The sequence below is a fragment of the Calonectris borealis genome, chromosome 28 (assembly GCF_964195595.1).
Source record: "Calonectris borealis chromosome 28, bCalBor7.hap1.2, whole genome shotgun sequence".
Classification (NCBI taxonomy): Eukaryota; Metazoa; Chordata; class Aves; order Procellariiformes; family Procellariidae; genus Calonectris; species Calonectris borealis.
In genome coordinates, this window is record NC_134339.1 from 1,231,995 (window position 1) to 1,256,215 (window position 24,221).

At 52.5% G+C, this 24,221-nt stretch overlaps 3 protein-coding genes across 4 annotated transcripts; 2 read left to right on the plus strand and 1 right to left on the minus strand.

Moving 5' to 3' along the window:
* Positions 1-4,806: 4,806 nt before the first annotated feature.
* FZR1 (fizzy and cell division cycle 20 related 1) lies at positions 4,807-18,278 on the plus strand. The gene is made up of 13 exons (XM_075175107.1): positions 4,807-6,881; positions 7,986-8,111; positions 8,354-8,417; positions 8,836-8,963; positions 9,428-9,510; positions 9,927-10,110; positions 10,320-10,385; positions 10,859-10,961; positions 11,623-11,807; positions 12,685-12,918; positions 12,999-13,103; positions 13,949-14,041; positions 14,937-18,278. Exons 1-13 carry the CDS (start codon positions 6,813-6,815, stop codon positions 14,976-14,978), a joined length of 1,482 nt encoding a protein of 493 aa, XP_075031208.1. The 5' UTR covers positions 4,807-6,812; the 3' UTR covers positions 14,979-18,278.
* A 416-nt stretch (positions 18,279-18,694) lies between these two features.
* TEKTIP1 (tektin bundle interacting protein 1) lies at positions 18,695-20,047 on the plus strand. Its single transcript, XM_075175113.1, has 4 exons — positions 18,695-18,768; positions 19,122-19,354; positions 19,598-19,723; positions 19,809-20,047. The coding sequence occupies exons 1-4, from the start codon at positions 18,695-18,697 to the stop codon at positions 19,949-19,951; spliced, it is 576 nt and encodes a 191-aa protein (XP_075031214.1). The 3' UTR covers positions 19,952-20,047.
* A 165-nt stretch (positions 20,048-20,212) lies between these two features.
* Positions 20,213-23,554, minus strand: LOC142093709 (GRAM domain-containing protein 2A-like). 2 transcript variants are annotated; one of them, XM_075175110.1, is made up of 11 exons: positions 23,259-23,551; positions 23,032-23,116; positions 22,641-22,814; positions 22,460-22,558; positions 22,250-22,321; positions 22,074-22,133; positions 21,710-21,773; positions 21,329-21,400; positions 21,068-21,149; positions 20,708-20,815; positions 20,213-20,631 (listed from the first exon to the last, which is right to left on the minus strand). In XM_075175110.1, exons 1-11 carry the CDS (start codon positions 23,366-23,368, stop codon positions 20,616-20,618), a joined length of 942 nt encoding a protein of 313 aa, XP_075031211.1. In that variant the 5' UTR covers positions 23,369-23,551; the 3' UTR covers positions 20,213-20,615. The 2 variants fall into 2 exon arrangements, with proteins under 2 accessions (XP_075031211.1, XP_075031210.1); XM_075175109.1 differs by lacking the exon at positions 21,068-21,149 and having other exon boundaries at positions 23,259-23,554.
* Positions 23,555-24,221: the final 667 nt, after the last annotated feature.

A 24,221-nucleotide genomic window follows, 5' to 3' on the forward strand; every position in this document is an offset into this window, starting at 1 on the left:
CAAATGCTGTTGAACTCAGGTACCTTTGCTAATTATTGCATCTCTAAAACAGGAGAGTGTTTTTTCTGCTGCTTCTTACATGTTTTGCTTTCATAGTAGATGAACCTCTTATGAGACTTTCTGTTAATTAGATGCAGAGATTGCCTTTTGACCCACGGGTAAGAGATGACACAGAGGTGACCCCTCATTGAGCATGCGTTACGTTTTCACGCTCTGTGTGTTTCCCAGCGTATGGCTTCCTGCACTGCTGAAGACTTTGTACTTTATTTTGGATTCCCTGGGAGCAGGAGTGGCCCTCTTATTTATGGAGCAGCACGGTGAAAAGATGAAATAATCATTAGCTGCAGGCAATAAAAAGGGTTTTAATGGTGATGATTTTCTGAGAAATCCCCTGCCGAGTACATGATTGTCACGTCTACTTAGATAACCCTGCGCTGCTAACAGACTACTGTACACTGCAGTGAGATGTGTATTGAATGAAAACGTCACCTATGAAGATAAAGTAACAAACCTACAATTCTCCTAGCTTATTAAAAGCTGGCTGAAGCAAACTTGGAAACCCCTCAGCTCGGGGCTTGGCTGCTGCGTGGGTACAACAGCGGAGGGGGCTGGTGACTCTGACAGCCTGATCTCTGTAATGATCGTCACACTCGTATTTGAGTCTTGAGTTGAAAATGTACTTGTCTTTTGAGTACAGCGTGGCATACTTGACTCTGTCGGCTTCCCTTCTTTTCTTCCCATTGTGGGGAGAAGGGGGATTTAGGAAAAACATCTATGCTGAAAACAATGGTAATATTTGAGCATCATCCACGTAAAAGAGGCAGCAATAGCAATGTTCTTCGTAGACTTCCTGGAGTGTGCTCGTCGGGTGAGGGCTTGCATCTAAGAACAACTATTTTGTGTATGAAAATCCTGGTGAAAAACTTTTGGGCTTGTAATGGTGTACTGAGAGGATTTATTAGTGGAGGGGGGTATCTATTTTTAGTAAAGGCTCTTCCAAAGACAGAGATTTTGCTGTTTCCTGAAGGTGTAACAAACTCTGAGTTTCTGCTGGCATGTGAAAGTCCGTGCCACGTACAGAGCTCTTTATCGTGAGTACTTCATCCTTGGCTCACACAGGCTTCCCACAGCACTCTGCGACCTGAGTGTCCTAAACTCGCGCCGTTGCCCTGTGGTTTGCTGGTCAGAGTTCCTCTGTCGTCTTGGTAGGACTGTACGTTGGTTTGGAAAGGTAGACGCAAAGCCTTAAATTAGCTTCAGAAGCTGACTTGGAGGGCTGTGGGAAGTCTTGTAGCTTGTGTGTGAGCGCAGGTGGAGGTGCAGCGAGTTGCAGAAAGTCAAACATTTGTCACCTCCAATCTGAATTACAGGTTGGGCCCTTGCCTGTGGGGAGGGGGTGATATTTTCTGGCACCGGAGGTGAAAGGAGGCACAGATACCATTTGTCTCCTAAGCTTAGTATGGAATCGCAGCATCTTGAGCTTCTATGCTACTGTTATGAACTGGGAGGCTGAGTGCAGGCAGGAGATGAAAACAATGTCTTGGCTATGCCTTTGAGCCACTTGGCCTTTCAAATCAAACTTGAATTCGGTTTGCGCCTCTTGCTGGTCGCCTAAAAGTTGGTGGTTTTGGAATAGGGGCATTCCGGAGCTGATGGCAGCGAGCATATAAAGGGGTTTGCAAGCTCCCTGGGCAGGAGGTGCGTGTTTACAGGATGCTTTGGAAAGGCAGAAATAACATGGATTTTTGCAGGACCTTCAGTGAAGAGTAGTCACCTACCTATTACGCTCTGAAATACACTGATGCAATGTGATGGTTCTTGCAATAATACAAGGTCTCGGTTTACTGGTGGAGCGTTGAATCTCTCTGCAGCCTTCAAGAGTGAGGCTTAAGGGTGAAGATCTTGTCTGTCACCGTAACACTGAAGTAATTTTGTCATTGCTGGTAGTGTGGTCTCTGTGCAATACCTAGTTATGAACAATCTTCTTTGACAAGTGCGAGGCAACAAAGTTTGTATTTTGTTTTGAAATAAAGCTTTACCTGCTTCCATTGTATAGGGGTTACTTTTGTAAATGGTTAATTTTATAAATACTTTTCACACTAACACCTTAGTAAATCGCTAGATAAGAATCATAGAATCATTAAGGTTGGAAATGACCTCTAAGATCATCGAGTCCAACCATCAACCCAACACCACCATGCCCACTACACCATGTCCCTAAGCACCTCATCTACACGTCTTTTAAATACTTCCAGGGATGGTGACTCAACCACGTCCCTGGGCAGCCTGTTCCAAGGCCTGACCACTCTTACAGTAAAGAAATTTCTCCTAATGTCCAATCTAAACCTCCCTTGGCGCAACTTGAGGCCATTTCCTCTCGTCCTATCGCTGTTACTTGGCAGAAGAGACCAACTCCCACCTCGCTACAACCTCCTTTCAGGTAGTTGTAGAGCGATGAGGTCTCCCCTCAGCCTCCTCTTCTCCAGGCTGAACACCCCCAGTTCCCTCAGCCGCTCCCCATCAGACTTGTGCTCCAGGCCCTTGTATTCAGCTTCGTTGCCCTCCTCTGGACACGCTCCAGCACCTCCATGTCCTTCTTGTCGTGAGGGGCCCAAAACTGAACACAGTATTCGAGGTGCGGCCTCACCAGTGCCCAGTACAGGGGCACGATCACCTCCCTGCTCCTGCTGGCCACACTATTCCTGATACAGGCCAGGAAGTTGCGTACTTACAGCTTTAAAAAGGTAAATATTGGTAAAACTTACACAAGGCTCTAGGTTTTTGCACTACTGCTGTTTTTCAAAGGAAACTAGTTACTTAAAAGGATTGGTTGTTTGGCATAACATGTAAACCGTGTTCCTCTGGGTTAAATGTGGACGAGCTCTGCTTCAGGCTGGCCAAGCACCCTGTCGATGTCTGCTTTAGTGCTGTGAAGCTGGCTTTAGCATTCTGGATGCATTTGTGATAGGCTTGACTGTTACATAGCAAAAATACTATGGTTTAGCTTTTTTTTTTTTCTTACAGCTTGATCAAAAGTCTGGGAAATAGAAGAGTCCGTAACTGGAAATACTCTTACAATACTCCAGGCTGAGGTGGAGGTGCTGCTTACTAAACCAGCAGAAAACATCTGCCCTTTGGGGCCCAGTTAGTTTTTTGTCATCTCGTTGAGCCAAACTGGCGTTTGGCGTGGTCGGGCAAGGGCCGGAGTTGGCACAAAGGAAGTGCAGGGATAGATGGACTTCCATTTCTGCCAGCTGAGATCTTTAACTTGTTGATTTGCAAGTGTTGCCTAGTAATGGGTTTTAGATAAATCATTGGAAGATGAAAACTTTGGCTTTGGGGAAGCAGGACATCTGGGTTTGATTTCAAATCCTGCTGCTCATGACTTAGAGGACTAAGTACTTGTTTACTCCATCCTTTTCCCTTTGGTGAATTATGGGGTTCTTCCTGAGAGCTTGTAAATATTCAGCACCTGAATAATAACAGGTTTTTACCTCAAAACCTGTACCATTAAATACAGGCCTGAAGAGAAGGTAGCATCTCTGGTTTGGGGTAGGCTCTTGCTAACTCTGTGGGAAGTGGGTGGGTTTTCCATTTCCTCTGAAGCAAGTAAGAAAGGCTTTGCCATAAGGACTGGGAGTATGTGGACTGTAAGTTCTCTTTTAGTTGAAGAAATAAAAGATCTGGAGGAGCTACGTGTGCTACATATTCTTTTTGGATACTATTTTGTTATTAATTATGTAGTTTATGCTTGGAGGAGAAAGGTGGGGTTTGGTGGAGTTTTTTGATTCCTCAGGAAGAATTTGTATTCTGACTGACTTTATTTTCTTCATGCACCTTATGTCCTGTCTTTGAATTGGATGGATTTTGTCACAGTTCACGTTACTTTCAGAACAATACTTCTAGGCAAAGTAATGGTGCTGAACAAGTGCGTTTTGTTCTTTTTATTGACCCAACCTTAACGTATTCAAATAGTTAAATGGTTTTTTTTCTCAGTATGGATCTGTTTTTAATAAGCCAGCATGCAGAATGCCAGGGTTGGCAGGGAAATGAATGCAGTTATTTTGTAAAATTGTTTCTCTGTCGTTTGAGAGGCAGCCTGTACCTATGTGGATTTTTCAGCAAGTATTGAAGTTGGAGTAACAAACATAGGCTGTGTTGGCTTTGTCAATTCAAGACATGGCCTACCTGAGCAGAGCAAGAGCTGAACAATCCCTGATCCTTTTTTGTTCCAGAAATCGTTTGTGCCCTTCTTAAAACTGGAAGGTAGTTGGATGGGTAATTGTTAAACATGAGAGGTGCTGATGAAAGTGAGAGACTCTGAGAATACTAAAGGCAGGAGAACTTTTAAATGTAAAAACTGAATATATTTCCAAATTTAGACAGGGCCAAGGGGGGGTAGAAGATGTCTTGGTAATTCAAATACAATTAATGTTATGTTGATGCTTTATTTTGTAGCATCTGAAGCTTGAAAAAGGTTGTTTGGGGCTTATTAGTATTATTGCCACGTTCTGCCTATGCAGCCTCTTCTGTTGTTCACCCTGTGTATGCTGTATTTCTGATTAGAAGTTGTTGTCGAAATTTGTACAGACAGGAACTCAAATGAAAAGCTCTAAAAGCAAATGTGTTTCATATCCAGAATTAAAAATGTCACATTGCTATGTAACTGGATCTAGATCTCTCATGAATACTGTGCTGAGCCATTTTGGGAGGATGCTTCAAATGTGTGGTGTTCCCCAGCTGATCACGCTCCTCGTGTGGGTTCTGCAAGCTGATGTCTCTTATTCATGGTGTTTTTTAAAAAAAAAAGGGCGGGGGGAGCACTTCGTTGAAATGCTTGGTTTGAGAGGTCCTGTTAACCTCTAAGGTAGATTTGGAAGATCATGGGTAGGTAAGGATAGTGGTAAGCAAACTACAAAATGAGGGAGAATGTTTGACATGGGATGCACTAACTTTTTTAACCTCCTTCGTTAATAACCCCACAGACTTTTCTAACTTCTCACTCACAATAATGCCATCTCTGACTCTTCGCTTCATTTGGTGGAAGCTGATTACTGTTAAATTTGGTAGCTTTCTCCAGTTTTGCCTCTGAAAGAACATATGGGAGAAATGTATTAAATTAAAAAAGAAAAAATCTTGGGGGAGGAGGTGGCAGAGGTAAGCAGGTGTACTCAGAAACAGCTTGGCACTATCTATTTGGGATGCTCCTGTAAAAGTGTTGGCATGCTTAATGGCAAGGAAGAAAAGGCCTCTGCATGTCAGCATTTGTAAGAAGTCCAAGTTTCAGTACTAACGAACGGCTTAGATAAAAGGAAAGTAGCTCTGCTAGCTAATAGATGACTGTAGTCCAGCGTTTGTGTGCTTTATCTCGCTTTCAAGCTAATTTCATAGAACATTGCAATACTTAATCACATCTCGCTGGATTACAGCATGTCTTAGCTCGGTAGCTTGCCTCCAATTTTTAATGGTAAACCCTGAGTAGGTTTTCTGTTCTTGGAGGTAAACCTTTTCACAGCAAACCTTACCCGCTGGCGGAGGAAGCTGAAGGCAGTTCGTGGCAGGCCCTGAGCGTGGCAGTGTGTAGCTTGTCCCTGGACAGCTTTCTCCCAGCACAGCCATTTGTGTGCAGTTGCCTCCCGGACTTTGCCACAAGTTTGTATCTTGAGGCAACTCCATTTGTGTAGCCGTGACTCTGGCCAGATGCTGTAAATGTTTATACAATAACAGCAAATGAAAACCCCTTTACATTTCTACACAACTTCCAGATGTCTGTGTATTGTGGGGATTTTTTTTGTGTGGCGTGTGTGTTAGATTCCACCTTTCCCTTTGGAGATGTTTATCTTGGGTTGAAAGACCAACGTGGCATGTCTCTTCTGGTGTTGGCATTTTTGTGTCAACATGAGCTGTGGACAAAGCATGAGGTGTGAGTTGGGGAGGTTGGGCACTAACGATGCTGGTCTGTGCCCTTCGGAGCTCGGAGAAGGGCTGTGACTACATATCCTCGCAGATGTGTTAGCTAATTTTTTTTTTATTGATGCATGTTGTAATTTAGCCAGCCAAATCTAGGCTATGAAGCAGCCCTATCCTAAAACATATGCTTGAAAGATGCTTAACATTGCTTATAGACTGTATAGCCATAAGTGAGCTAGCTTTATGCTAGCCAAGAGGAATATGTGGGACATATAGACATTTAATGTTAACCCAGGGGGGCTACCTAGTCCATAGCTGCCTGTGTTCCTGCAGTGTGTGGTACTAAAAGTCCGCAATACTTCCAACATGGCTAAAAGTATCCCAGCTAGCTTTAGCGTAGTGGTGTGTGCTGCTGTCGTGCCTCTGGCCTGAGGTATGGATCTGGCTGTGGTGGGATGGGCCGCAGGTGCCTGGTCTTTCCATGCCTGAGTGCTGAAGGCTTGCTAAACTGTGCTGCTGCAGTTCACGTGAACCGGCTGGATTCAGGTATCCCAGTCTCTTCTCCAGTTGTGGTGGTTGCCTGCTGAGGTTCTGTCAGACGCAGAATGCTGGTTGCCTGCTCATGTGAATCAGCATCCAAGGGTAATAACACAGAAAAACGCTTTCCTTAGCAGCCCTGTGCTGTATCACACAAGTTTAATACCAATGCTCTGGGAAGGAAAAGCGGTCTCAAGTTTAAAGAACAGGCTTAGGAGATTCTGAAGAGGCTGCTTCTATATGAAGGGGTGTAATATTTTGGTGTTTTTCTTCCCCTGTCTGTTGCAGCAGACTAATTACTAATTGGACTTCATGAACATAAATTCCTGAGCCTGCTGAACTCCCCAGCCCCTCTGCTTTCCACTATGGACCAGGATTATGAGAGACGTCTCCTACGCCAAATCAACATACAGAATGAAAACACAATGCCTTGTGTAAGTACAAATGGGCTATGCTAAATGGTCTTAGTCTGACTATTAAGTTGTTGTCTGTCTTGCTTGTCTTGATTGTTTTCACTTGAGCTTTTGAAAGATATGGGACTTCTTTGAAGCAAACCTCAGTCTTTTGTTGGGCTGTGAGGAAGTGTGAGTTCCTGAGCTGTTCTAGGAATAACCAAATAACTTGACTTCAACAAAGCTTGTGAATATATGAAATCAGTTTAGGTTGCAAAAAGAAGTTGTGATATTTTTACGTAGCTCAGTAATGCCTTTTTACTAAATAATCTGAGTAAGTACATGTGGAACGTAAAAAAATCTCAATAAGTACATGTGGAAAGTAAAAAGTTGGGGGCTAACAAACAAACAAACCAACTGTAGGGCTTGACGAGATAGAGCAAGCCCAGCGGAGGCCACCAACATGGCCACGGGGCTGGAGCAGGAAGATGCTGAGACCTGTGTTGCTCACCCTGGAGAAGATGAGGCTTAGGAGGGATGAAATTGTTGCTTTCAACTACCTGGTGGGTGGTTATGGAGAAAATGGAGTCAGACTCTCTTCAGAGGTACACAGTGGAAGGGTTAAAGGCAACGAACGCAAGCTGCAACAGGTGGAATTCCAGTTACATATTAGGAAAAAACGTTCACGGCGAGGGTGTCCAAACACTGCAACAGGGAGCTTGTGGGCTCATTGTCCTTGGAGATGCTAAAAACTCAACCGGATGAGGCTGTGACCTTCAATGTAACTTTGAAATTACCCCTGTTCTGAGCTGGGGTCCTTTCCAACATAAATTATTCTGTGAAAAAGAATGTGACTATAGTTGAGGAATCTGCTGCTCACCCTGCAAGCAGTCTGCCCCACTCCAGCTTTCCACGTGTTTGCTTTGACAATGTCAGCTTGAGAAGGAGCAGTGAGAAAGAGGCTGTTTAATTGCTTCTTTTGACAGTTGGACTCTGACATGCTTACTAGTTCTGTTAAGGGGATAAACTAATGCTTGGCTCTTCTACTTAGGCATATTCAGCTTTGACAAGACCTCATTGATGTTTTTCAGACCCCTGCTGTGATCAACACTTGTTCTTGTGTGTGTCTCTTATTCTTTAATTTAGGTAGCAGAGATGAGAAGAACCCTGACGCCTTCCAATTCTCCGATGTCTTCTCCTAGTAAGCATGGTGACAGATTCATTCCCTCAAGAGCTGGAGCCAACTGGAGCATCAACTTCCACAGAATAAATGTAAGTTTCGCTCCTCTCTCCTACGGCTTAGTCTTGGAACTGTGGAAATGCTGCATTTTGTTCTGGCTGGCATGATTGCTCTGCTTATCTTCTGCACCATGGTCTTCTGCTGCCCCCAAAGAGTTCCTTTGAATGCATGTCTTCAAACAGGCTGCCCCTGTGGTCCAGCAGACTTCTTCGTCTGTTACTTTACCATACGTCATGAGGTTTCTGTATGGTGATAGCATGTTTCTCCCTTTCAGGAAAATGAAAAATCACCAAGTCAAAACAGAAAAGCAAAGGATGCTACGTCAGACAATGGCAAAGGTGAGACCACCTTTCTAGCACTTGTGCCATGCCTATAGCTTTTATTTCAAACTGTTGGCGAGTTTGGAAATCAAGGAAACACTGGCACTTTCGTGCTTATGCAAAAACTCATGCTGGTGTTTTAGGGAATGCCCACATCACGAGAGTGAATACCAGGTCACCTCAATAGGCTTCTGACGAGTGTCTGGGAAGCGAGAGGCTATTTGTATCCCTTGATTTATTGTGCCATGGAAGCACTTTCCATGGCGTGGAGTGGAAGGAGGGGGAGCTTGCTGCTAATCTTGATTCCAAACTGGGGCCCCAGGCTTGTTAAGAGGCCCCATGAACGTACAGGTCAGGCAGACGTGATCCTGCCACTCCCTGCAGAGCTGTTTGCTGCTTCCGAGTTCTCTGCCTAAGCGCTCGTTTGGGTTCACAGATGGCCTTGCTTACTCTGCCTTGCTGAAGAACGAACTCTTAGGAGCAGGGATTGAGAAGGTGCAAGACCCACAGACGGAAGACAGGAGGCTGCAGCCGTCCACCCCGGAGAAGAAGTCTCTCTTCACTGTAAGTTGGTTACTTTGCATTAAAACCAATGGAGGTTGCACACGTGCAACACGGAACAAAGCACGCAGTCTGCCGAGCTGCTAGTGCAAGTTAGTGTTGTGGCTTGACTAAGATAGGCTTATCTTAGTCAAGCCAACTATAAGTTGATAACAAAATTTGGTAGCCTGTAAAGAGAACATAAGTATGTGCAGCAGGCTCCGTACTTCCTATTTCTGTACTGGCAGGGAAGCTGAGTTGGAACCAAGCTTTTTTGGACAGTGTGGTAAATGACCAAATCAAGCTTTTGGACTTGAGGTTTTTTGTATGGTTCTGGAGCACCTGGGAGAGGGAGGAACTGAAAAGTCTGGAAAATCTGGCTGTGGGTGTTGGAGTTAGCTAGGCGTCAGGCATCAGTGCGTGTTGCGAGTGATCCCCTAGGTCTTGGGCATGCTGGGGTTCTTACTAGATGTGTTTTCTTTATGCAGTATTCGCTCAGCACAAAACGCTCCAGTCCAGATGATGGCAACGAGGTCTCACCGTATTCCCTGTCTCCTGTCAGCAACAAGAGGTAATAGTGATTCTCCACAGACTGAGAAGGGAAGGGTTGGGACAGGGGATTCAGTGAGGTTCTCTAGGGCTTCTTTCTAAGGCACCCAAAATTGCTGTGTGAATTGGTTTTGGAAATCTGGGGAGATAAGTAGGGACAGTCAAGTTCTAAGAATTTCTGCAGGTGCCCAACCTGCCTGGATACTTAATATGTCTTGGCCAACTTTCAGTAGTCAGTTTACCCTTTTGCTCCCTAGCTCCTTTATAGAAGTGGAACCTAATGCCTTCCAGTCTTACCTGCTGGAAAGAATTTTGCGGCCTCTTTGTGCATTTCTATAGAAATGCAGGTATGCTTTAAAGAGCGGCTACATCTGTGTCTACCATCTGCTGTGATGTGTAGGATCCTGTAGCTGTTTTTATATCTGTTTTTGTAAACAGTCAGAAGCTGCTAAGATCACCTCGAAAACCAACTCGGAAAATCTCAAAGATTCCTTTCAAAGTGCTGGATGCCCCAGAGCTGCAGGATGACTTCTACCTGAACCTGGTGGACTGGTCCTCTCTTAACGTCCTCAGCGTTGGCCTTGGGACTTGTGTTTACCTATGGAGTGCTTGCACTAGCCAGGTACATGATCATCAGTGTCTGGAGAATGAAGTGCCTGTTGCTGTAGGTCTTTTCCAGCCATAGCATCTTTCAGAGCTATGGAACGTGCTGTGTGAGGGATTCAGCACTTGTAATGCGCTGTCCCAAACTAGGTACTGGTTTGTGAGACAGCTAGTAGTGTAGCATGACAATAACAAGTGTTTCTTATTCCATTCTGTCCTACTTTGAAGGTAACCCGACTGTGTGATCTCTCTGTGGAAGGAGATTCCGTAACATCTGTGGGCTGGTCAGAACGGGTCAGTGTAACATTGTCAACAATGACAGCTGAAATGCTTGTAATTAGACACTATCATTATAGCCATACAGCTCTTCCTCACAGGTTTAACTTCTTGTTAAAACCTGTATTTCCCCAAACTCCCTGTAGGCATCACAAATCAAATGTGTTTTCCTGTCTGCACTATTTTTCTCTGCTAAATAAGAGGGGATAGAGAGCAACCTCTTGTATCTTGAGGTTCTCGAGGCATTTGCTAAGAGGTGTGGGAGGGAGAAAGAGTTCGCTTCTCCAGCTCTGGACAATAAAATGTTACAAAAAATATATTCCAGCCAGGCTGCTTGGCCCTCTCAATAGGGAAAAGATGTAAGATGGAAGAACTCTGGATGCCCTCCATCTTGTGGGATTTATCTCAAATCTTTTCCTCAGCATCTAGCTTTTGTTTTATGTCTGTCTTTACTTACTGGCTTTACTGATCATGGTTGTATGTTTGTCTAGGGGAACTTGGTAGCCGTTGGCACTCACAAGGGCTTTGTACAGATCTGGGATGCAGCTGCAGGAAAAAAGCTCTCCATGCTAGAGGGGCACACAGCCAGAGTCGGTAAGGAGGTGGGAGGCAGAGGTTTCACATGTTTCTTCATGATTGAACCTTTTCCTTGTAAGCGAAGGATCTGCTTGAAATAGCAGAACTCAAGAAGTACCAGAATTGATATTTATCCCCTGCTATGTCTTGAGCAGTCTTCAAAATATTATCATCTAGTAATTGTGGTGTTCTGATCTTGGGTGTGGTGGGGTTTGAATATTGCAGCAGGTGTTTCCTCTGTGTCTGAGGCATTTTAGGTTTGGTTACAACATCTTTTTTCACTGCCACTGGCTTCCGGTTTCAGCCCTGCAGGCAGGCTGCTTTACACTGAGATTTCCAGTTCCCTTATTCTGTGGGGAGGGTTTTTTTATTTTTTTTGCTCAGAGGCGTTTTGAATCTGAATGCTGGAGTGAGATTTGGGAAGTCAAGGCACCTTCTGAGTTCTATTTCTGTTGTTTACTGCACTGTGAAATGGGATTAGTGATACCTTCAGTAAGTTTGTGCCGGTCAGTCTTTCTTTGTACACTATTCTAGGACTCCAGACAGTGGATGTAAGGGAGGTCCTTAAGCACTGATTTTTTATTTTTTTTTAAACCTTGGCAACTGTGGTGGCTGTGTTCTCCCTACCTGTTCCTGCAGGACTCCCACAACATACTCGTATGCTCTGCCTGCGTTACAGGTGCCTTGGCATGGAATGCAGACCAGCTGTCTTCTGGGAGTCGAGACAGGATGATCCTTCAGCGGGACATCCGCACCCCACCCCTACAGTCCGAGCGGCGGCTCCAGGGCCACAGGCAGGAGGTCTGTGGGCTCAAATGGTCTACGGACCACCAGCTCCTGGCCTCTGGAGGGAATGATAATAAGGTATAGTACTTCCAAGGAGTCATGTGAAGCTCAATGTCTCCAGACCTGCACCAAGAAATGTCAGACCCCCTTTCTTCAAGGATATTCAGCCTCTCTGAAAAGGGCTTTTGTTTCGGTTGTTGGACGGTGTCCAAACATAAATCATGCTAAGCTTCTACTCAGTCTCCCCTCTCTAATAAAATCAAAAAGGCAAATTTAATTTTGCTTCTGTATTTGGCTAATTAAATCTATAGCTTGACTCAGGGGTTTGAGTTCAACAAAGCTACTGCTAAGCTGTACTTCCTGACTTTGTTTAGGTAGCGTATAGTCAAGTTTGTTGCAATAATGTTTATGTATGCAGAAGGAAACTGAGTTTAGAACTATATAAGTTCTAATACCTATAACGCAGGCTTGTAGTTCACTGAGCGCCATATGGAAGAAGCATCTGTTATGGAGAAGCAGTGTTCAGAGCCCTTTGGAGCGGGTTGCTAGGTAGTGAATTTGCCCAGTGTCTGTGTGACAGCATGGTTGTACCGAGTTCCTCCTGCTCAGAATAACTTCTAATGAACTTGAACATGTTTCTAAATGCGTTCTGGAATAATACAGCCATAAAAACAAAAGAAGGGTTTGAGGTCACGTTCAGTGACGCTGTCTTTGGCTTCATAAGCTTAACTTAAGGACTCTTAGCTTCCTTCGGCCTCAGTTGAGTGTGGTGGCAGGGTGGGACTGCCTTCAGAGCTGCGAGTGCAGAGTGGAGCTGCATGCGCTTGGGCAGAGCTGTGTGAAATCATCTGGTTGCCTAACTACCCTCATCAGTCCCAGCGCAACACTGTGGCTTGTGGGTGTTGGGGACACATGACTGCAGCGCAAGTTTGATCACGTCTCTCCTTTCTGCCAGCTTCTTGTCTGGAATCACTCCAGCCTGAGTCCTGTCCAACAATACACAGAGCATCTTGCAGCAGTAAAAGCTATCGCCTGGTCTCCCCACCAGCACGGACTCCTCGCCTCCGGCGGTGGGACAGCTGACCGCTGCATACGCTTCTGGAACACGCTCACCGGGCAGCCTTTGCAGTGCATTGACACTGGGTCGCAAGTGTGCAACCTGGCCTGGTCAAAACATGCCAATGAGCTGGTAAGTTCCTCCCTGGCACTCTGGCTGCTGAGCTGGCTTGTGTTAGGAAGCGCGATGCCTATTTCTCTCTCCCCTTTCAGGTGAGTACCCACGGATACTCGCAGAACCAGATCCTCGTCTGGAAGTACCCCTCGTTAACTCAAGTAGCAAAGCTAACAGGGCACTCGTACCGAGTCTTATATCTGGTAAGCGATGGCCATGTCTCTGAAAACTTCTGTAGCTGCTTCTCTGGCTGCGCATGTGCTGAGATGAGACCCAAAGCCGCAGTGCCAGTGGCACTGTAAGCTGCCTGTAGTCTAGGTGGAGATATGAATGCTGCCCTACAAGCAATGAAAAACGCTCTGTATCTGGTTTCCTTGCCTGCAAGGGATACTTTGATTTGCTGCTATGGAAATGTGAGGCTTTATTAATGAATAGCAAAGCCTGCCAAAACTCTTCTGAGGAAGCACAAGCATCTCTTCTTGTTCCCTTAAGACTTGTACACTTTTTCACTGGTGACTGCCAGCAGGGGAAGAATTTGATGCTTTCAGACCTCCTAATTTGTCATTAAAATACTCGGTGCAGTTAATCCCCATTGATCTCGTACCTGCTTTGTTACGGTTACGTAGGGCTTTCGGCAGATTCATAACAGAGATGATAAATATGCTGTACTGTTTTGTGAGGTAGATTCCAATGTAAGTGACTAATAGAGTTGGCAAATGCCAGTCATATCACACTTCCTGCCTTAACACATATTTATAATCCGGGGAGGAATAGCCTCAATTACAAATGGCTTGGATTTCTTAACACAGGAATCCTTTTTATGATAATTCCACCCATGTCTTCCATAGCTGCAAAAGTAAGATGCAAGTGCTCCAGTTGGCACCTGCTGAGACTGAATAAGGCGCATGAAAGCAGAGGTAGTTGTTTGGTTTCTCACTGCCAGCCAAGTAGGAAGGAGAGTTAAATCTCTCTCGTGCATTCCAATGAAGATTTGTTTTCAACCTCAAAAATGTAACAGATGCTAAAGGTTGCGCTCTCTTGGCCTTAGGCAATGTCCCCTGATGGGGAGGCCATAGTTACAGGAGCTGGAGATGAAACCTTGCGCTTCTGGAACGTCTTCAGTAAAACTCGCTCGACAAAGGTAAGGGTGCATTGTGTGGATGGCTGCAGCTGTGTCCTGCAGGAGGCTCAGCCTTTGGGGTGAATTCAGTCCAAGTTTGCTCTGTTCTGCTGCCTTGCCTCTGATCTCTTCACCATATCCTGCAGATCGAGGGCTGGATGCGGTGAAGGGCTAAACTTTGCTGAGATATAAAGGGATTTGTAGTCATTGGATGAAATAAAAGGTTGCCTCTGCGAGCCCAAGGCAGTGTGACAGAACATCCTTCTCCTGGCTGTTACAGGGCTCTGAACACAGCAGCGTTTCAGGGAGCTCACCCTGAGCCCACATCTTCCCTGCTGGCGTGCTGCTGTGAACTGACCCGGTCCTCAGAGGGGGTTATCCCCCAGCCCCTTACGAAACTGCTTGAAATGGTGGCTTGGATGGAAATGGGGCTGTGGGCGCTGCCGCTGGCAGCGCGCCATCGCTGGAAGCGGGTTGTGCCAGATGCTCCGGGAGCTTCTCTGGATGTCTGGCAGAGGCGGTGGGGAACGGCAGAGAGATCTTGAGGAATGAGCTGCGGGGAGCTAGCGTTGCTCGCTGCGGGGTGTCCCCCTGGTTTCTGACGGCTCGGGGTACAGCTTCCTGCAAGCTGTGGGAATGGCACGCTTGCCTGCCATGCTCCTTGTTATCAGTTGGAAAAAAACCATGGGAATATTTATGGTATTGGACTTTGAACGGTGAGCTCAGATCATGCCCTGAGCTGGAGATACCTCACCAGATTAGCAGTTGCTTTGTTTAAAAAAAAAAAACAAAAAAAAAAACAAACCCAAAACCAAAAAAACCAACAGCAACAAGAAAAAACCCAACAAAAGCGCATGGAGTAACGCTGCAGCACAACTGGGGAGTACTTAGCACCTGCTTTGTCTTTTCTTGTCAGGAGTCTGTATCTGTTCTCAACCTCTTCACCAGGATACGATAAACCCCATATACTGGACCCAGGAGACTACAGCCTGACATACCAGGATAAAACCACTACCTTGGTGTGCATGGAACCCCAAACGATCAGCCAGAAGGGGAGGGAGTGCCAGTGGGACTGGAGGACGGACCCAAGAGATGCTAATTAAATACGTGCTTGTGAACCACGCTGGGCAGTATTTGGGCGGGGGTTGGGGAGGGGAGGGAACTGCCAAAGGTTTACGGATTCATCCTTCATAAAGGGAAACGGGTACAAGAGAAATGTTAAACCAGCATCCTCCAACCCCCGTGTTGTATACTGGAGAAAACACGTTTGACATGGACCACTGAGACCGGACCAAGGCCATCCCAGCTGCTGTGTTGTCCCCTCTTGGGAGAGATGAGAGTGTCCTTGCCTCTGCGGGAACGGGTTTAACATGCTGCTCTGGGTCCCCTGTCCTCGGACGGACGTCTCTGGAGGTAGGAGCCAGCCAGACTTGTTCAGTACAACGGGTGCAAGGGGGCTAAACTCCAGGCTGGGCGTTAGCCTCTCTGATTACCTAAGGGCATTGTTTATAGCCTGGCATCCCCATTACATGAAGAAACTGGAGAACTGCTTATTTTCCTTTTTTTTCTTTTTTTTTTCCAAATAGGTACTGTAGTACTTGATACAATCTCTCCTGTAAGATAGCTTGATTTTTGGCAAGCTTGACAGCTGCCTTCAAACAAATACATTTTTGGGCTCTAAACTTTGGAGGAGACTTGAAGAGGCTCCACCTCAGAGGGAGCACATTCAGAAAGTTCTGAAATTGCTATTGCATGTTCTGGGCTGATCCTTTTAGTTAACAGAAAGGAAAAACAATGGCTTTAAAAAAAAAAAAAAAAAAAAAAGAAAGAAAGCAAAGAAAACCCAACCAACAACCACCACGCATGTGGCGCTTCCCACAGTGCCATTTGTGGCAGGCTGGTTGCTCTGGAGTCTTCCTGAGGACAAAAGCAGTTGAGATGTGTCTGAGAAACAAAACAACTCATGTGGATCTGTTTTTTTGGAGAGAGCATGGCCTCTTCTGGCTGGAAGGGGGGAAACACCATGTCTGGGCAAGGGGGGGTTCTCTTTCTAAAGCAAGGAAGAAGCGTTGCTTTTTTTATCTCCAAGTCAAAGCCAGGGACCTGTTGTTGATTTTTTTGTTGGTTTTTTTTTTTAAGTTGTATGGGAAGAGAGTGCCTGCTTGTGTGTTCGGAGCCTGTGTGATGAGTGCCGTGGGATGTGATGCAAAGCACGTGTGTGTATGTGTTGCTTTTAATTTAAAGAGAAGCTGTTATGCTTGCAGCAGCCTGTTCCTGTCTTACTTTGTACATGTGCCAATGCTCTCCCTGCCCTGCACCCGGCTCCTGCCTGCCTCGTGCCCTCTCCAGCGCACTGGGATGCGAGTGCTGTTTCCTGTTCTCGTTTGGATTTTCCTGGCTGTGTATATAGACCTTGACCTGTTCTCTGTAGACTGCATAGGCAATACTTTTCTCTCTTTTTTCTCCTCCTCCCGCCCCCTTTCCCTGAAACCAGGCTGTAGGGCTGGCAGTAGGAATATGATTGTCTCTCCCCAGTGCCACCGGTATCCTTAGGGTGAGCTTCTGAGGTGTAGGAGGGCTGGGACGGCCAAGGGCAGCGAGGTGCCGTTCTGTTCACTGCAGCCGTGACCACGTGTGCTGTTACACCAGAGCCTGGATCAGGCTCTTGGCGCTACCTCTGCGTGTCGCAGGTACGTCGAGGCACTCGTGAGGAGCGCGTGTGCCGGGAGCTCGCTGCTCCTCAGCAGGCTGGCAGCACGGAGTCTCCAAAGCCCGAACTGGCAGCCGCATTGTTGTCTTACGGCCTCACTTGCCTCTGAAATGGAATTTCCACGTAATTTCTGAAACGTGGTTTCAACACAACTACTTTATTGTAGCTCTTGCTGCAGGAGCACAGGACTTGGTTTAAAAATCATCCGATGGCCTCCCAGCCCCTTTCTTGTTGCTTTTACATTCACTGTTAAATTTCATCATGTGGAAGGACCACCACAAAGCACCGAGGAGTTGTTAAAATTAAGTCAGATCATTAAGTTGGCAAGCAGGTTTGAAGTGAAAGGCCACTGGCAGCAAGACGTGGTCTGTCACGGGGGTCTGTCCTGCGTGATACCACCGTGTCGGGCAGCAGAGCCCGGGGCGGGGGGTGTTCACACCAGGGGTGGAGGTGGTTGGTAGCTGCTGCTGCGGATTTTCCTGTCTGTTGTGGATTGTCTCCTGCGTAAATGCCGACATGGAGACCCCCAGGAGACGCTGCTTTCTCCTCCAGGAAAAAACAGATGGGTGGGGTGGGGGCACACACGAGGTCTCGGCCGTGGAGTGGTTTCACACTGGTTTGTGCCCATTCTGGAGCAGGAGGAGGGAGCCGGGCAGCCCAGCCGGAGCACGGGGTGCATGGGGCGAGCGTGGCGCTGCTGGGGTCCCCGCTGCCCCGGGCTCCTGCAGGGATGGCGGATGGAAGGGCGGGTTTGCCTCTCGCCCTGCGACATGGGTGCTTTCCCCAGAGGAGTCCCAGGAGCTGCTGGGGCGGTGGGCAGCGCCGTCTGGGCACGCGCAGCTCGTGCTGCGTCCCAGCTCGGTGCTCTCTGGGATGCTGCGGGGGGGACAGCCCCGCGTCGCTCTGTCCCCGCATCGTGCTCCTCTCTTGCTGGGGACTTTCACAAACCACATCTCTCACTTTTCTTCCTTTGGGGCTGCCTTGGGAGCAGGTTGGCTCATCATGACTTCTCTCATCGTGCTTGGCAAGGAGGGCTAGTGATTTCCAAGCCATGGCTGGTCTGCAGCTGAGCGCGTTGGCTAACGAGCACGGCGAGAACGAGCTGTTCAGATTGACTTAGCTGTTAAAGCATGGCACAAACTCCTTCCCCCACCCTGCTTGCAGCTGCCGAGGCAGGAGTGGAGTTCCCAGAAGTGCTCTCCGCAGGTCTTCCACTGCGAGAGTGTGTGTTGGGTGTGCGCGTGTGCCTCGGCTCCTGTAGGCGAGCGGTGCGACGCTGTCGGCTGGCTGGAGCGTGCTGCGGCGCGTTAAACGGGGGGAAGAGCAAAGCTAACGCAAGCTTGTGTTTTCGGTCTGTGACCTGTGAGCACTGAACTGTGCAGGCGCGTTGAGCAAAGGGTCCTCCCAGAGTTTGTGTGATAGAGTCGGCGACCTTGTGGCATTGTTATATATAAGGCATCGTATGGTGGGGGGAAAAAAAAAAGAGAGAGTGTTGTAACTTTTCCATGTAAAGCAATCTAACTGGCATTAAACAAGTTGTGAATTTAAGTCTCTTGGGCTTGGTGGCTCCGCTTCGCTTTTCTACGGTGAGGTGAGGGGTGCAGCAAGTCCCCGGGCACTCTGGAGCTGCCCCCCCGGGTTCAAAGGCCCCGGGGTCCCCGCAGCAGCTGCCCCTGGCTCTGGAGGCAGCAGTTTCTCAGCGCAGGTCTTGCCTGCGGTTTATTGCTCCCGCCTGCCCGCTCGTGTTTGCTTCCTGCTGCTGGAGAAGCAGGGAGGCGCAGCCCCAGCCCTCCCTGCCCTGCCCCTGTTCCCCTCTGCAGGGCAGGGAGGGATCAAAGGTGCCCCTGCCCTGGTGCAGCCCCCCACGGCCTCCCCCCAACTTGGTGTGGAGCCGTTGCCGGGTGCCGATTCCGGCACTTGTTCGTTCCGGGGCAGCTGCGGCGAGGCCGTGGGCAGCGCCGGGCATGGAGCTGGGGGAGCACAGACCCTGGGTCCTGCAGAGCACCCTTGAGACCGAGGTCCCGCTGCCCCTGTACAGGTGGGACCCTCCCCTGGGGAGGAAAAACCCCTGCCCCTTCCCCGTGAGCCGGGGCCCTGTGCCACGGCCTCTCCAGCCTGGCTGTGCCTCAGTTTCCCTGGGGTGGAGGAGGGAGGGCTGCCAGCGGGGATCTGGCTGTGGGGGGATGTGGCAGCTCTTCTGCTGACCTCGCTGGCTCAGTCCCACCAGCTGGGAGGGTCCCCAGCCCCCCCTCCAGCCCCCCGCTGCCTTTAAGGACATCCCGCAAGTGGTGCGTGGCCCTGCACCCCCCACAACCGTGTCTCCTGCCCTGCTTGAGCCCTGGGGCTCTGCCGGTGGGGGCACGAAGCCCTGACATCTCCCTCCACCCCCAGCGACCAGTATGTAACGCTGTGGGGGCCGCGCCAGGCCCCCCTGCTGAAGCAGGCCGTGCGCTGGAAGACCACCCCCATGGGCTGGGATGCTGTGGGGCAGAGCTGGTCCACGGGGCTGAGCGGCGTGGACGAGGAGGCGGAGGACCCCTGGCACACCCTTGCTTCTGGCATCGCCCACCGCCGCTGGCAGCGGGCCCACACTGTCCAGGGCGGGCAGGATCCCCTGCCCCCAGGTACAGAGCTGGGCTGGGGGGGGCTGGGGTGGGGGAGGTTGGGGGAGGGATGGCACAGGGAACTGGGAGGAGAAAATAGTGGGGCAAGGAGCTGTCAGTGCCTCGGTTCCCCACCTTGGGAAGCCCCAGGGCCCCTCAGCCAGACCAGGATGGGGTTGAGCTTAAGGGCTTTGGGCTGGGAGGACCCTGCTGCAGGGTGCAGGTCCTGCTGTGCCCCTCCCCAGCTCTGCTCCCCACCCCCAGCTTACGCCCAGCGCCTGCGGGAGGTGGCCTGGTGGGACCCCATCGTCCCTGCCGCATACCTGGGATCCTGCACCCGCTGGGGACCCTTCCTCTGGCAGGAGAGACCCATCCTGGGGAAGGAGTATGGTAAGAGCTGGGGGGCCTGGCTGGCTGCAGGGCCCTGGGGCCCCCGGCTGCGCCCCCTCTCACCCCCTTCCCCTTTGCTTCCCAGTTGTCACCCGCAGCCAGAGCCCCAGGGCGCTGGGGGGTGGCTCAGGGTATGTCCCTGCGCTCTCCTTCTGCCGCCCCCCCCTCACCACCCGGGACATCAGCACCTGGAGCCTCCTCCACCACCAGCCCTCCACCCGCCAGTAAAAGCCACTGGTCCTGCTGCCGTCCTGGCCCGTTCCTGGGGAGCAGAGAGGGGATGGGGGGTGGCAGAGTGGGGGAACGGGTTGGTGCTTGTCCTGTGGCATCTGGCCTGGCAGGGTGCTGCTATGTGCTGTCCACCACAGCCCCCCAAATCCTGCCTGGGGTCAGGGAGCTCACAGCCTCCCTTCACTTGTCCCAAGGAATAAGGCCACTGCATGTCCTTGGGGAAGGGGCAACGTGGGCCCCCCCCAGAGCACCCCCAGAGAGGTGTCACGTCTTTATTCATAAAATAGTCCATCCCTTTGTCCCTGCCTTGCCCGGCACCGGGCCCCTCTCTGCCTGCCACCCCCCTTGGCAGGGAGGGCTGGGGACGGGTGGGGGGTGGGTGCCTGACCCCAGCCAGCCCTTGTGCGCTTCTCTTTGCCCCCTGGGAGCTGCCCGGGTTCCTCCTGCTGCTGCTCAGGGTGGGGAGACGTGGGGGGAGCGAGATGGAGCCCCACAGCCTGGGTGTGCTCCCCAGTATATTGGGGGGTCTGGAAGGCACTTGGTGATGGAGCCCCCAGCTGCTCCCCGAGCGGCAGAGGAAGGGCTCGGAGCAGCCCCGGAGCCTGTGGCCCCGGCTGGGGCTGAGGCTGGTGCCCCCGTGACAGCTGGGTCCTTGCTGGCCTCATGTCTTCTTGTACCTGGGGAGGGGGAGGCAGGGTGGGGGGGGTCCCTGCTGCGCTGGGGACAGAGGGGCCCCCAGCCCCCATCACTCACTGGTGCAACAGGTTGAGGTCGGGCCAAGCCCCCACGGACGCCAGCTGCTGCTCCAGCTCCACGATGCGCAGACCAATGTACCCCGAGGACAGCAGCAGGGCCACCATCCTGGGGGACAGGCCAGCGTCAGGCACGGGGGTCACAGCCCGGGGGGGACGGGGCAGGAACAGCACTGTGGCCAGGCTCCTCTGCGCTCGCCCTGGGGACGCGGTGGCCGGGCCAGTGTGGGTGCCCAAGGGGGAGTGGGGGAACCCCGGGCTGCCAGTGCCATGCTGGAGAGCCTGCGTGTGCTGGGGTGCAGCGGGGACCCGGGGGATGTTCCGAAGCCCAGAGGTGCATGAGCGGGTCCTGGGAACTCACAGCAGCAGGTAGATGAGGATGATGGTGTTGAGGGGGCTCAGCTGCACAGTGGTCCGGGCCCGTAGCGCAGTGTGGGGTCCCCCTGCCAGGATGAGGCAGTGTCAGTGCTGGGGCTGCTGAGAACCCCAGCCCGGCCCCCATGGTCGGCTCTGCTCAGTGCCGGGGGCCAGCCCTGGGGTCAAGCCCCAGCAGCATCCGCCTCCCCAGGGCCCCCTGACCCACCCCAGAGGCCGCGTGGCTTTGCCAAGGGCACCCACTCACCGCTGCTCAGAGCCAGCACCGCTGCCTCTTCATCCTCCTCCTCCACTTGCCTTGGTGTCGGGCTTGGCCCATCTGCGTGCAACCGGGAGACATTGGATGAGTGCCCCAGGACCTCCCCCAGGAGGGGACTGGGGGGTTCCTGGGGACCCAGCGGGGCACACTGGGCCACAAGGAGCTGATCATGCCCTCCCCAGTGCTGCGGGAGATGCTGTTTAGGTGGCCAAGGGCTGCGTGGTCCCTCCCGGACCATGCGTGGCTGGGGAGGGGGAGCAGAGCCCAGGAGCCATCAGTGGGGCAGAAACGCGGGTGAGGACACGCACGCTTGCACAAGCAGGGCTCCGAGCGTGCGAGGGGGGCGCGGGCTGCAGGGCAGTCACTCACCCAGCGGCTCCTGGAGGCTCTCGGGCTCCGGGGTGCTCTGCTCCAGGTCAGACTGGCTCGAGGTCTGAAAGAGGACAAGCCCCGGTCGTGGTGCATGTCCCCAAGGCACCTGCCCCACGGCCATGGGGACACGGGTGGGACCCGATGGGACTCATGCCAGCCCCGAGGAGGGAGCCCAGAGGGTCCTGGGGTCTGAGCTGCCCCGGGCTGGGGCTTTTCAACTCCAAGTTTCCCCCCGAAAGCCTTCCCGGGGGGCAGGCACCCACGCAGTGTAGGCTGCGGCCACTGCATCTGTCCCCATCCCGGTCCAGGGGGCCGGGGTCCCTCTGCCGAAATCCTCCTGCCAACCATTTCCAAGCCTTACCAGAGGCTTCCTAAGGATTTCTTCGTTGCTCAGAGAGGCCAGAGGGCTCCAGCCATTGTCCTGGACAAGGAGAGATGAAGGGGGATGCTGGGGAGGTGCCGGCCACGCCCACGGCCCTGCAACAGGGGGGACAGAGCCCCCCCCGTGCCCGGCGCCCGGTCCGGCACCGCGCATACCTGCAGGTGTTTGCAGACCGACTTCAGGAGCTGGTACGTGGCCTCCCGCTGGTGCAGTGACACGAAGAGGAACTGCCGGGGAGCGGGAGGATTTGCACCAGAGCTGATCCCTGGGCCACAGCCCAGAGCCCCCCGGCCGCGGCGTCCAGGACACCCCAAATAGCCCTGGGCTGAGCTGCCCCCCAGCACCTTCCCCCTCCGCACTCTCACCTTCTCCCCCTCGGCCGTGCGGATGCTGAGCGCGTTGGGCACCAGGAGCGCCGTGTTGGTCTTCTTGAGGGCTGAGATGGAGGCGACAGGGACCACCACCTGCGCCGGGGGGGACAGGCAGTGTCACCGTGTCCCTGTCTGCTGCCCGTGCCCACTGGCCCCGCCCCCGCCCCCAGCCCACCTTGATGTCCTTGAGCAGGAGGCTGGAGTGGAAGCAGAGGTGGCGGGAGGAGATGTAGAGGCGGCCGTGGTAGGGCACCTCTCTCTGCCAGGCGCAGGAGAAACAGGCCAGCAGCTCTTCCCGCTCGGCAAGCTCCCCGAAGGCTTTACGGTAGCTGGTGGCACGCTTGCTCAGCTGCGGGGGAGGCCGGGGCATGGGGCCGGCACAGCGTGGTGCTCCGGGCAGAGCCCTGGCACCACGGGCACCCCGCAGCCCCCCGCTCCGTTGTCACTTCTGCCACGAAACCAGGACGGGCCCTCCCTCAGCACCCGCCCCGCAGAGAGCATCCCGCTGGGACCGCGGCGCTGGGGCTGGGGTCCCCCCTCCTGGGCCCCGGTGCTCCGAGACTCACCGACGGGGACGGGTGTCCCTGCCCGCCCGCGGCCGCCACAGCCTGCTCTGTCTCATTGCCGAAGGAAGGGTCACAGGTTTGGGATCTGGCGGGAAGCAGCAGGCAGGGGTGAGCCGCGGGGCTGCCGCAGACCCGGCTGTGCACATGCGTGGGCATCGTGCCCTCTCACACCGGCAAGAGCACCCGGGGGGCACGGCCGCGCGGGACTGGTGGGAGGTGAGGCTCACCTGGCGAGCACGGGGTGCCCCAGTCGGGCGCCCTCGCTGCCCCTCTCCTCCAGGCTCTGCCACCGCTTCTCCAGCACCCCCCTTCCGCTCCTCCTCAGCTTCCCCGGCATGAAGGGTGTCGAACACGCAGCTGGGGGAGAGGGGGCAGGTTAGGGGGGACGGTCCCCACGCTGCCTGTTCCTGCAGCCCAGGGGTGTCACCAGCCAGTCCCTCCCCCGGGGGGGACATGGGGACAGGGCTCAGTCCCTGACGGTACCAGGAGAGCAAAGCCCACTTGGTCACACGAGCGCTTCTCCTGCCCCGTGGTGGCACGCCGCTGGCTGCCGGTGCACGGGGCTCCCCTCGTCTGGCTGCTCAGCAGCCCCCCCATTCCCCCCATGGGCTCTCGGGGCTCACGTGGGGTGCACAACCCCCCATCCCCAGGGAGAGGCTGAGGGCTGGAGGCACCGCGGCCCTGCCAGACCCCTGCCTGCCCCCGTGACTCAGTTTCCCCAGCAGCACAGCCCTGCCCGGCCGCGGGGAGAGCCCGGCAGCCCGTGGGCAGGGGTTAGTCCCTGCCTGCTGCCCCACGGCCCCGGAGGGAGCGGCGCAATTACCATCACGCCAGCCGGCCCCGGGAAAAGCCGCACCCCAGTCCCCGCGCCCTGCCCAGCGCACGGGCCCCAAACCCAGCGCCAGGAGCCACCCGGGCCCCGTCCCGCCAGCTGCACCCTGCCCCGGCCGGAGGGACGGCCTGTGCCCGGCCTGGTCCCCCCGGAGCGGCCGGGCAGCTCCGCTCCCTGCTCGCGGGCGGGGGCCGGGGGGCGACGGCCCCTGGGTCCCTCCCGGTGCTCGGAGCGAGGGTGGGCGGCCGGGCTGGCTCTGGAGGGGACGGGAAGACGGCTCCGCTGCCGGATCCACAGGCGGGCAGCAGAGCCCCCTCGCCGGGGCAGCTCCTGACCAGCCCACGCGGTACCTGGTGGT